This window comes from Bombus impatiens, unplaced genomic scaffold, assembly GCF_000188095.3.
Source record: "Bombus impatiens unplaced genomic scaffold, BIMP_2.2 scf_0146, whole genome shotgun sequence".
Lineage (NCBI taxonomy): Eukaryota > Metazoa > Arthropoda > Insecta > Hymenoptera > Apidae > Bombus > Bombus impatiens.
This window is the reverse complement of record NT_176565.1, coordinates 523,642-536,794: the sequence shown is the minus strand read 5'-3', so window position 1 is coordinate 536,794 and position 13,153 is coordinate 523,642. Positions and strand designations below refer to the sequence as shown.

The 13,153-nt window shown below is 46.1% G+C and overlaps 1 protein-coding gene across 4 annotated transcripts in view; it reads left to right on the top strand.

The window, feature by feature from the left end:
• The first annotated feature begins 2,380 nt into the window (after positions 1 to 2,380).
• Positions 2,381 to 13,153, top strand: part of LOC100748956 (visual system homeobox 2-like) — a 51,543-nt gene continuing 40,770 nt past the window's right edge. For 2 of the 4 annotated variants that reach the window (XM_012382218.3, XM_024365687.2), the window contains exon 1: positions 2,383 to 4,670. In XM_012382218.3, coding sequence (XP_012237641.1) covers positions 4,205 to 4,670 — 466 coding nt within the window. In that variant the 5' untranslated portion in view covers positions 2,383 to 4,204. Of the gene's footprint in view, positions 4,671 to 13,153 lie in introns of all 4 variants that reach the window. The other 2 variants (XM_024365685.2, XM_024365686.2) reach the window with 2 other exon arrangements.

The following is a 13,153-nucleotide window of genomic DNA, read 5'->3' as shown; positions in this document are numbered from 1 at the left end:
ACAAATCACTACGAGCATTTTGTACGTAGTTTTATGCGTGCAATCTATCTTTACGATTCTCTTACGAACAAGTCATTTTCCTATATGGAAGAGAACAAGCTGATTGATATAAGTCGAAATCAAGATTATATTTTACAATACGATATTGATATCAAAACTCTGTTATTCGAAAATTGACCATCGTATATTTTGCACGGAAATTTGTTCCACAAAATAGCACTGCTGAAAGTGAACAATAATCTGTTAATATAAGGAACAAACAAATGAGACTGGAAACGAAGAGACTGTTCTTATACTTCTCCTTAGCTGAAGAGATGAACGCAAGAACTCGGAGATATTTTACTGAAACAAAGCATCGTGCACAAAAACCTTCTCTTTCTTTCTCAGCCTTTTGCTTCTCGCACTGCAAGAAGATGGGCGAGTTTTTCGCCGATAAAAAGACCATCTCAGCATCGGTATTATGCTGCTTTGGAGCTATCGCTGACAAACGTTAGACGAGTATAAATGTTCGCGTGGGGTTTTTCATCTTAAAATGCGAGTGATATCAATTTTCTCGCAAAGTTTCTGACTTTTCTTGTATTTTTCATTCAGTCTTTCTACTTATTTAATCTTCCTCCGTTGCATTATGTACTTAGCGATTTATTTAATTATTTAGTGTAGCTTATGTTGGTATAATGAAGTTGTTAGTTAACAAATTTACATGTTAGGACGATACTTCACTGAAGATTTCCATTAAAAAATTAGACCTAAACCGCAGGTAAGAAAACGTGAAAACCTTTGTTTCGTGGAAGCATCGTATAAATTTAGGTATTGCACATTCTCTCTACTTAGGATATTTTTTAAATTTCATTATATAATAAGGTGAGAAACCTAAAGAACCAATAGTACAAAAATAAGATAGTGTAACGTGTTTACGACGAAGAAAAAAGAAACATGGAGATGGATAGATCGGAGCGTAGATAGAGGAAGAAGATAAGAAGCGAAAGAAAAGCCTCGTTTCCGAAAAATAGCTCAATTTCGAGCGTGGATCCGACCACGGGGCTCGGTAGTCTTTCGAAAAAATTCCCTCCGACACTATCGGGAAACTCACCGCCGAAGATCATGAGTTTCCACACCCTTTCTGTGTTCTTACGGACGCACCACCCCGCCTCACCGTCCACCACCACCTTCAACGCCACCAGCACCACCACCATCCTTCTCAAGTGGAATTGGCGGTGTTGAGAGTCGCGAAAGGCATCCGAGGAGAATAGACCTTAAGTCGGACGGCCTTAAGGGCGTGTTTCCCCTGTCTACTATGGACGGGTTGAGTGATAAATCGATTTACGTTCTGGCCAATGAGGGTTGAAAGTGGTGCTTTCTGATTGGCCCGTTCTTAGACCACACCCCCTTCGTTAATAAAGGTTCTAAGCGAAAGCCAGTTTCACTGTGCCACAATTTTTCTCAGCGGATCTTTACTTCAACTTGGGCAACGTTGGATGTTGAAACCTGCTCCAAGAGCTTTCCAATTGCATGTACGACCATATTTTGATTATCACGATATCCTTTTCGTTCCGCTATCGATCGGCAGAAGTAATATACAAGTGGAAGATCGTATTTAGTTTCCAACAAAGCATCGTACGCGATATAGATTAATCGATATACCAAACCGCAGCAGATTCGAATGCCTCGATCAAAAATTCTGCTCCGGTTCTACTCTACCTGACGATTATAAACACGAATCTTTCGCATTCGAGTTGCGCGTAATAAAATTTCATTAAACCCGATACTGATCAGCCAATTGCCTTTCCGTAATAAAGTGTACAAACTTTATGTCACGGCCGTCGCGTTCATTTGTCTAGGCAGCAAAACGTTGAGCATCACGGGTTGAATGTTCGCGAGAGCTAGGAAGAAGCGGGATATCTTTGCGAGTTAAGTTCGAAACTCCAGATCAAGTTCTTTTCGCTGTGGTAAACCGGTCTGTCGTAGGCGTAGCCGGTTGAGGCGTTGACATCGGTAGACCCCACCTTCTCGTTGGTAACTAGGGCTATGTCTACCCGGCTGGCCGTCTCAAAAAACCGACCAATCCGCGATGCGAGACGGCCACTGTCGGCGCGTAAAGTAGCGGAGGCGCCTTTGTTGCAAGGGGTCGACGAGTGCTGAAAAGAAGGGCTGAGAGTGGGGTTGTATATGCATCGAGCAGAAAGGGAGGCAGGCGGTGACGAAGGGGAAGGGATCGTTCACGCGAGAGAGAGAGCAAAAAGGAGGAACGCAGAGAGAACGAGAAGGGTAGAGGGGGCCAGAAGTGTCGGAGGGGGTGTGTGGGTCGGGTAAACGCCACCCTCCGCGAAAGGGTATATGTGTGGGTGCGTATACGGCGCACAGCCGCCCCCAGGGGTTTCCCTTCTTCGTTGGCTGCCGCGCAGTCGAGCAACCCTGTGCTGCTCGGCAGCTCAGTTGCCCATCGCCGCGACGACGACACGGTTGCGCCACGACGACAGTCAGACGTTAACGTATCAGGGCTACTCCGAGAGTAAACACGTTGCTTCTCTTATCTGACGCGTAATTTGATTCGTTCGGATCGAGTTTCGAGGGACCAGCAACGCAAGGAGATCCAGCCATCAAGCACAGTCATCGGTTGAAACTCGGCACGCGAATCCACATAGTTTAGTACTGGGCCGATCTTGAGTAGCCGCGGTGGTGCTGTCAGTGAACTGGCTCCGGTGAATCCGACGGTTCTTTTTCAGTGCGCAATTTTTAAACGAACACAAGGAAGCGAGAGAAGAGCTCGAAGTAGCGGGAGTATCTACGGTGTAAGAAGCTAACGAAGAGTATGGAAAAGGAATCGAAATCGGTCGCCGGACGTTACTCGTGATTCCTCGATTATCGTCCGATTCGTCTTGTATGAGGTACCGGCGGAAGAGTTTCAATGCACGAGTGCCTTTCCAGTTCAGTAAAGGATTTAGCAGAGGCGAGGAAGACTCTGTTGTCCTTGAAATTCAATCCCCACACGAGGAGAATGAAAGAAAGCGGTTCCACGAATTTCCATGCGCATCGCTAAGGTCCAACCAGAGTTTTGTTCGGTGGCAAGAAACGATGAATAAGCCCATCACGTGCTATCTGGAGCTTGAATAGAATTTCTGAACGAAGATAAGGTTCTAATTGTCTTCGAACGAGTTCAGTTTAGCGAACAAGTCTACCGGTCGGTACTCGAGGAGCGATGAACGCAGGAATCCGTACCTGATCACAACGAAACCACCATTCAACGAAGAGACTAGACGAAAGTGTGAGGTTAAACGCGTAGTTTCTAGACAGTAGATGTGTTAAAGTGTGAAACGAAACACGGGATAATACGGTTGCACCGAAAACAGGAACCGAGTTGTTTCTCGAGTCGCCGCTCAAGTTGCCGTCGCTCGCTGCAAGCTGTCCGGGAGTTGCTTCGCTCGACGGATCGCTGGCTTCTACCTTTACAACGAAGATAAGTTGAAAACACGTTACACTAAGCACTGTAATCATTCTCCACGATCGACGAATATTACTTTTGGACACATTTTCAATGATGGAGATTTATGAGAACACTTAGGGCCGCTGACAGGTCCATCAGTCGGTTTCTTCATTTTCGTACGAACGAATACCTCTTATATTTCGCGATATCAACTGAACTGCTCAATTAGTAATCGCTTCGTAGCAAGCCTATAATAAGAATAAACTCCTAGTGATTTCCGAGTTGCTAAAGCTATTGAAAACTATGCGACTGCTCGCCGCAAACCGTCGGATCTCGAGCAAGCGTTATGTCAAGGCCTAGCAACGATAATAGCTTCGTTCTTTTCTATTCGTTTCTTTGACTATACAAATGAATCAGTCTGCGATTTTTAATCCTCTGTAATCATCGTGTACGGTTACGACAAAGCCCAACGAATTCAGCCTTTCCGTTCGAGAGTCTCCAACAGCAGAATCGCTTATAAACAAAGTTCCTAGCAATCGAGACGTTACCTCGAGACGAAAGAGCAACGACAAACTGTTCAAACTTGTAGCGTGGAATAGTCGAGTAGCAGCGCAGGCGAAACGAACAACGATCTCCTTCAAACTTGTTGTTTCAACGAGTTCAACCGAAGATGCTCCATTGACGGGGAGAACAAGCAAAGGATCAAAACGTATAGCATTAACGATAAGTCGTGAGAGAAGAATGTCGTTTTGAGCCGTTAGAATAATCAACAAAGACACAAAAATGCCGCAGCGATCGCCGTTTGCGATCCAGGAGCTGCTGGGGCTGAATGGTACCGGAAACGGAAGCGGTACCGATCGCGGTTCACCTCAAGGATCACCGCCGGCCGGCGTCTCCGCTGTTTCTTACGCGCCTACGGCGCCTCATCACAAGTTATGGGACTACATGCCTAGCTTGACGAATCATCTGGGCAATCTGGGGAATCTTGGGAATCTGGGCAACCTCACGGCCTCGCGGATGGCCTATCTGAATGCGCAGGCGGCCGTCGCGGCTGCCTTCCTGCCGCCGCCCCACCCCCACCCTGCACACCACGTACCGCATCATCAGGTACATCAGCCGGGACAACTTCCGGCTTCACCGGCCGGTGTCAACGTGCATCCGGGTGCACACGCGCAGCACGTACTTCCGGGTACCGCAGTTACCACGAACCATCATCAGCATAGTCCGACTCAGCACACGCCACCCCATGGTGAGTTGATCCTTCGTATCATTTCTTTCATAGACATCGACTCAGAATGCGTTCAACAGTAGATATACATATTCAATTAGTAAAGCTAATTAGGTTTGATTTCAGTTGAGAGATTGTTTATTGCACACCAGGTGCATCAATGACCGTAAATTTGGCGTGAATGAAGATTTGTGAATATGCTTGTTTATAACGACAAGCATTAGTTGAAAAGATTGTCATAATTACAATTATTACAAATTATTACTATTATTACAATTATCATTAAGTCTTTCGTCTTATCGGCGCAGTTCAAAGCGATGGAAATTGCTGGATAATGATTTAGAGGCATGATTATCGTATCCTTACCTTAATTCATAAATTTGTTCGTTACCCGACAGTTTTATTGACATAAAATTGCATCGTTAATACCGAAGGTGCTGCGTTACGTTATTAACGTTCCTTTTGAAAGAAACTGTAGCCCTTTCACAGGAAAACGGTCCTGTCGCGAATTTCTCATTGCTTATTTCCAACGAACTTGGACGAATGACGTTCTGCCGCGTGGCGAGCGTAATGCGTCATTATCATTAAAACTCGCCCCGTTTTTTATAGATGACGATTAAGATGACATTGTTTCCGTCAGATCGTTCCGCTCGCGAGGCGTGGCCCATTGTGCTTCGACAATTATAACCGTACCATTTATTCCACGAATGGAGCCTCTAACTGTTTCTTTCATTTGGCGCGAGGAGGAGAAGGGGGGCCGGCGAAGAATTGATAATTAATTTTACACAAACCGTGCGCGTATTGTGGCCGAGTAACAAGCAACCACTTCGTTCAATCTTAACACATTCGTTAAGACCTACATCTTGGCGAGGCAATCCATAGAAACGAATGCCGTTCAACGGAACAAGGTTCGCGTCTCGGCGGTGCCGCGTTGTTAGCTGCTCTCTCGCACCTAGACGCGAATTTTACAATAATAGTAACCTGAACTTTTAAAACGAAAGGACGGGAACGCGTTTGCTACGCTGCCTATACAAGCCGTACTTCCTTTTAACACGTTGCTCCTTACACTGCCCTAAGCGGCGGCCAAGGAACAAGAAAGAACCGAGAAACCAATTAAAACGCAGCCTCGAACCTAGCCATTGATTCTGCTGCAGTTAACGAACGTTGTAACGCGTTCATCAAGCGCGATACGACGATTCATTCGCCCACAAGCATCGATACATCGTAATAAAGCATTGATCGGCAATCATCGGGATTGCGTTTCAATCTTTAGACAAGGATGAACCCACGACCCTCGCGTGTCACGAACGTTGAAGTAAATTAATAGGCGTATCGTCGTCCCACCGTGAAACGAGCACTTAACGTGCCACTTACGGCTATCACTTGATAGAGAGCCACTCAAGATCGTGTTACCGAAAATTGACGCGCAACTTTCTTATATATCCACGTGCAAACTCTACTGTGTTGCGAGTTTTCGCCCAGTTTTAGGGAAACCGATGAGATCTCGTCAGCTGACCGACAGCTTCACGCCTCGTGAAATCAATTCGTCGATTTATGTACAAACAATTGGGCCTTGCTTGACCAGCTGCCACAAGATATCGAGTAACTACACTCAAGGAAATCGAGTGCCAATTCCCCGAATCGAGATTTACACAAACACGAAACACGGTGAGTTCGGAACAGCAAAAAAAAAAAAAAATTGCTGGCTGTTCTTCGAGAGATTAGCGTCAGATGAGTCGGACAGAAAGAATAAGGCAAAGAAAGAGGGTAGCACTGGGGTAAGTGCACTGTGGGAATTGAATATTTTTGTCAGAATAATCCCCAACGTTATGAATAATTAGTGGTATAATGAGTTGAGTGTTGGGCAGACCTGCAATGTCTCACCAAAACACAAAGAACCTCGACAAAACGTAAAAATGGCCGCACTCCGACAAACTGTTCTCAACCTGCGCGAACTAACCCTTCGTTTCATTTACTTGAGAATTTTTCTCTTTTAATTATTACAGTCGCTATCCTTTGGACTACCTGTTTATAGAATAGACAGAGAAGAAAATTATAAAAACTACCGACGTTCATTTGTTTAAATGATTTTTAGTCGTCAAGTAATTGACATTAAATCATTCTAAATTAATTCAGTTCCTTAAGTAGTAGGCAATGATTGCCAATAGGAATTATTTAAAACCCTGATATAGTATCGAAATCATTCGATAAAAGGCGGAAAAAGTTTTTTTTAAAACTGTTATTACAGCAATAATACGGTGTCTCGAATAGCGCGTAGATTTTATCCGTATAACGAATTTTTGAGAACGATTTTCGGGTGTCGGGTTCCCGGTGCAGCACAAAGGATCTGCCCTTCCATTCAAACGTCACTCTAGCACCTCGTCTTACAGTACAGCATTTATTTGGCGCACTTCATTCGTTCCTTTTTGTCTTAAATCTTGGGCAGACTTAAAGACGAGAGCACAGACCAGCCAACCGCTCGATTTGTTCTCGATAATAATTATATCGATCGCTGTGAGATCGATTACGCGTCGTGACGTTAACAATTTCGCAGGATCTGTCACGTGGAACAGCCCTCTAAGGCCGTTTGGCTCGGTCGTCGATTAAGAATCTTTTGTTCCTTGGGCATAATGGATTCTCGAGCACGAAAATTCGAGCCAAAGAGGCTGGATGTTGTATACTGTACGCTTTACAAAAATAATGAAAAATATACAAAGAATATTTGTTACTCGAGTATATTTTGTATGCCTGTAGCATACGTAGAAATAGGTAAGAAGTTTATAATATTATATTTCCTAGATTAAGCAGTAAATGAACGATAGTATGAGGCGAAAAGTATTCCAGGATGGTAAATGGCGTATGATCGATTCGCTTGGCACAGCGTTAATCGGTAGTAGGAAGGAAAGAGGGTCGGAATGCAGGAACTGTGCGGATCGTATTGTCTAAAAATTCCGAGATTCGCGCCGGTTCGTGTCGAGGCTTTGCCTTTCCAGTGGCTTGTACAGGAGCTTGTCTCTCCTCTCGCTCCGCTTTTTTCGGTTCGTTTGAAGTTGGCAATCAACTAGATTGCCTATCAACGCCTGAGAAGTCTCCTTGCACACTCCCGTCGGTCCACTCCTTTTCTTGCTCCCACACTCTCTCGCTCACACTCACTCCCTCTCCTTCTCTATTGCACCCTCACACACGGCCACGCGACAACGTTGTTCTTCGTTTATTCCCTCTACGCTGCGTGCTCGTTTCCACCCGCAGCGATCTTGTGCGCTTTCGTGCGGCACGGCGCCTCGATTCTTCCTTCCCTCGTTTCTTCCCCTTTTTACATCTTTCTCCTACTTTCTTTCGGCCCACCCCCTTCTGCCCCTGCCACATCCTTTCTCTCATGCTTGATATCGTCCTGGTAACACATCTCCGAGGACCATTCCGCAAAACGTGCCGCAATCGGTCCTCCATTGTTCCTGTGTACCCCTTTCATCCAAGGCACTGGGAAAATGTGTAGGTTCTTAGGCCGTTTCTGTTCGAAGGATTCCCGATTGTAATCGTTGACCATTATTTTATGGACAGGGAACTTTCCATTGAGAGATGTTAGAGTCATTATTAGTCCCTGTCGCAAAAGCGATCACGAATACGGTACATCTATGAGAATCGTAGAGAAAGAAGAGAATTCTCGCGTTGATTTGTCACGCCTCTGACAGAATGGTTTCTGGCGGAAAGTCGAGGAACGATAGGAAAAAAGAGAGGAACTCTGGACTAGCCGTGGAGAGCGCGGAGGAGCGGGAGTAGGTGGGCGGTTGGCGATGGTGGAAGCACGGATAAGGGGTGCGGCCTGTAGGCGCAGGTCGATACTGATTAGTACTTCAAAGCGGCTTGAACGCGAGCCCCACGCGCTCCGACATCGACGGTGGATTTGTGACAAAGCAAGCGCCGCCACTCGAGCAAAAAATCTTGAACAAATTAGCGGATTATGAATTCGCTCGGCTTTGTTTTCAGGAAAGTGGTTGCAGACACGTATAAGAGGCTCGCGACACAAATACCTAGCCAGCCCTCCGTTCCGTCCATATTTCCGCGTGTTTCGCGCTTCTGTCTATGTGTACGCGGCCGATTTTGCGCGATCACGTGTGCGTAAGAGTCGCTGCAATTCAAATTAGCCCATTACGCTCGTCGGAAACCAATATCGTGCGGTCCAGACACGAACCTTGAACGGTTTCTTCGACGTCTCCTACACGGTGTTCCTATTCAAAGAGCTTCAAAACGTTTGGCTCGTCGTTCAACACTTGTTACAGCATTGTAACTTTCGTACTGAAACTTCTGCCTTAGTGTCACGTTTTTGAAAAATCCGGTATAGTACGAAATGAAATATCGGCAGATGTATTGAATATATATAAGTATATGGATCATAGTTAATCGATTTACCTCGAAGAAGAAATATATCACGGACCAGCCATCTCGTCCGGTAGGTTATGCAACTGTGAATGCAAATTAAACGAAATTAAACAGTTAATTAAAGTACCGGCACCCTCTAGGAGAAGTTAATTGAGATTCTTGGGAGATTTGTCGCGCGGAATGTCTTAATTTAGTCCCTTAAGCGCCCTAACTCGCCTTAACAACTTAGAATAATTGGATAACACTGCCAGGGCGCACTCAACGTCAGAAGTAGGAAAATTCAGTCTCTCGTCTCGGAGAAGCGTCTTTTTCTTTTCTTCCCTTTTATTTTTCTACCCTTTCCTTTCTTTTTTTAACACGTCAAGATGTTCATGTATACTTGTTCACAGCGATATTCTCTCGCGTGCCTTAATTTCATTTATAGTAACTTGTACAAGCTTTTACTACGACCGTAGAAGTTACTTTTCCTTAACATGTCTTGATCGAAATAGGAAATAGGATACCGATAGATATAGATATAAGCATCTTCCACGTGCGAAACAGCAAATTCTCGTTTTCCCATCGATCAATTGGCCACAAATTCTCCTGGCTCGGTCAGAAACAAGTTTATCTCATTGCACTCTGGTCGCGGTGTCAATCATACGACCCTCTCTTGTCTAATCGCATAATCCGCTCGAATAAATCAATCCAGGAAATACGAGGAAAATCTCTTCTCTCTATACTTCTCGCCTGCTTGCCTGCGGAAAATACTAAATTGCTGTTCCACGTAAATCCAAAAGTAGTCGCTACCTAACAAGATAGCAACGCAAATTCTTCTCTGATAATCATGTATTTGTCCAATATACATAGTATGATCGTAACTACGAATTCCGATAATGTTTCGATTCAATCGATAATGTTTACGTACGAATAAAACCGATCAACGCGTCAAATAGCGGAGCTGGAAAGTGAAGCCGAGTCCCCATCTATCTCATCGACGTGGTCGTTACTTAATTATTTAATCTCGCGATATGGTACATCACGGCATCGTCATCAGCGGAAAATCCATCGATAGATTATCGACAGGCAAACGATATCCATCTATCCCCCTGACAAAATCAGACACGCTAACAGGCTGGGTAAGCATGTTCCACCATAGCGTAAACTCGTCGGAATTATTTCAAGGCGGTACGTACACGTAGACGATGGTGGTTGGTAGGTTGGTAGGCGACTATCAATCGGCCTTTTCGCGGCTGCTACTCACCTCGTAAATTTTCACCCTTTGACACGCGCCTAATACGAGCCCCTTTGGGGGCTACAAGCTCGAGCACGGTTGCCGCTGTGTTACGGCTATGCTGCCGGCCGACGTGGCTGCCTAACCCCTCGGGAGCTGCGTTAATGAAATAACACGGGAATTAGTCTCGGACATTACCGGCAAACTATGTCCATTACCACGGGCCCGCGCGCGTACACTGTACCGTGGAACTTTCTACTCGATATTCCACAGTATTTCCGGCCATCGTTTCTGCAAATCGTGGCCAAACCATACGACGGTATCGCTAATTAGCAGGACGCGATCGCTGGACTCTGGTCGAGACTCGGTGACTTGATCGATGTACCCACCGAAATTAAGTGGAAATTGAGTGTAATTGTAATTATCGAGTATCGGTTTGTAACGCGGCTCGCTTTCCACGTTGGTCATGACAGAGTGATAATCCGGATCAATAGTGGTTAACATCGAGCGTACGTTCGATTAACTCGAGACGATGGCGCGTCACTGGGTCAAAGTAATTGAAAATACTGGCCAGCTTTCGAGACTTCGAATCGATTACGCGGTCTTGGCTCTATGCTGCATCACGTCCCTTTCCTCCACGTGCACGTAACTAATTTCATACTCTGGCTGAAAAGTAGGAGGCGTATATAGCGCTCGTCAACGAGCCTCTTTTGTCCCCGCGGAGGTCCCTTCAAGAATTCTAGCGTAAATCTCGCTACGTCACTCGGTTCTTTGTAATTCTTTGCTTTCTACCTTTGCATCGACCGCGAAAGCGGCTCCGGTGCACGGGATAGTTAAATTCGGAACAATGAAAACCGCTAATTGCTATATTTTCTCAAGACGATGTGACTGAAATCGCACAATTGCGTGGGTTTGCAGCTACAAAGAGATCGACGAAGGAGATTTTCGCGCGGAACGGTTGACCTCGAAACTGAGCAGTGTAAATCGACGCGTAAAGGGACAAGGCGTTGACGCAGAGTATCGCGTCGCGCTCGCGCGTCTAACTATGGATGCGTACGTAAACGCGCGCGCGTACAAGAGCTCGCGTAGCGTCGTGTACGTGGCGTTCGTGTATACCGGTGGCAGCGTGTACCGGGCTTTCAAGCGAACGACCGTAAGTCGCTCAAATTGGTATGGATTTCCAGTCCAACACCTCGATTGTCCCCTGTGAAGAGTGCTTCGCGAGCATACATGAATTCACGCCTCAAACACACACGCGTCGTAGTCCTCCGCTTTCCCTCTCTCCGTCTCTCTTTCTCTGCCGGTACCCGTTCCTCTCCACGGTTTCTTGTTCCTCTCTTTCTCTCCTATAACATCGTCACCCCGAGCTTTCTCTTCTCACTCTTTCACCCGTTCCGCGGACTCGCACCAGCTTTCTCGCACTGGAGAGGAATCGCGAGCAAATCTTACCACTGCACTGCTATGAATGAGCACGGGAACACGCGGGTTCACATGCGTGTGCACGCGTGTACGTGCATAGCGCGGCAGCCACGAGGAGTCTTGATTGCGTGCCGGTGAATGCGTTTCCACCCGTTCTCTCTAAGTAGCAGCTCATTCCGCGATGCTTGCGCTCGCGACTTGGAAAACGAAGGTAGCTTCTCGTGGTGAAGCTCTTCGAATCTACGAGTGCGTACGTGCGTGCGCTCTGCGCGGTTTCACACTGCTGCACCGTCTTTCTCACCCCTGTCAATGGATCCCGCGATAGAGTTTATTTTTTACCTCCCGTTGACTCGCTCTTTTCACAGGCCGCCGCTATACCTCTCTTTTTTCTCTTTTTTTTTTTTTTTTTTGCTATTTACATCGGCAATTATTTGTCAACCGTCGTTCAGTTAGCGAGACCGATTACAGAGTGCTCGTTATCTGGAGCATCAAGAATCGTCCCTGGACCACTCCAGGCCTAATTACTCATCTCGGGTTTTATTTAATTTGGTTACCTGTCACCAGTCCGGGGGCCATGAGAACTTTTCACGCACGCGGCCAACGAGTATACGATGCAAACGATAAACTGCGGGAACGCGTCACTGTTTGAGTTGACTCGACTCTGTTCAAGGAAATTATTTGTTGAACGTTCGGAACGCGTTCGAACCATGTTCCGAATGGACGAACGCGGGCGAAACATTCGATTTCAGGTAAGAAAGAGGTCCGTAAAGGAGGAGAGTAAAGAGAAGGACGTTTCTCAAGGAGTAACCACAAATCCTAGTATAATACTAATAGGCCCATAATAGAGTCAATAGGGCTTAGCCGCGCGACGACAATACGATCCTGTCAAAATACGCCGGGTAACACGAGACCTAGGAAGTGGATTTTTCTCAATGGAGGCCCCTGTCTTGTCACCAGTGGCGCGGGCCGTGCCACGTATTGTCGAGTTTTCAAAAAATCCGTAACCTTCCACCAGTGTACACGATTGGGGTTTAAATTTCACCGTTGAGCACGGACACTGGATTCCGTGAAAGGCGGAACGAACGCAGGAAAACCAGGATAATACCGCAATATAATGCCTCGTGACACGCGTTCGTTTCGTACCATCAAGTGAACAGCACTCAGATCGCGATCCTGCGCCCCTAAAATGTATCCCATTCCATTTCTCGCGATTGTAGCGTGAAAAATGTCAGGATACGTTTACGACGCGTGGAACGAATAAAAGATTTTCCATTGTTCGCGTCTAACTGTGTTCGCTCGAACGAGTGTTAATCACCGTTGGAGTATCAACGAATCCCTGCTCCATATTTGCCATGGTCTCCTCGACTCTAAGGCTTGTTAAGTGCTCCGACGGTGGAGCATACTTTTCTGGGTTAATTTATCAAACAAACGCGCAAACTCGGCACAAGCTCGGCATCCCTATTTTAAGACGGCGGCTCGTTAAAGTCGTTTGAGG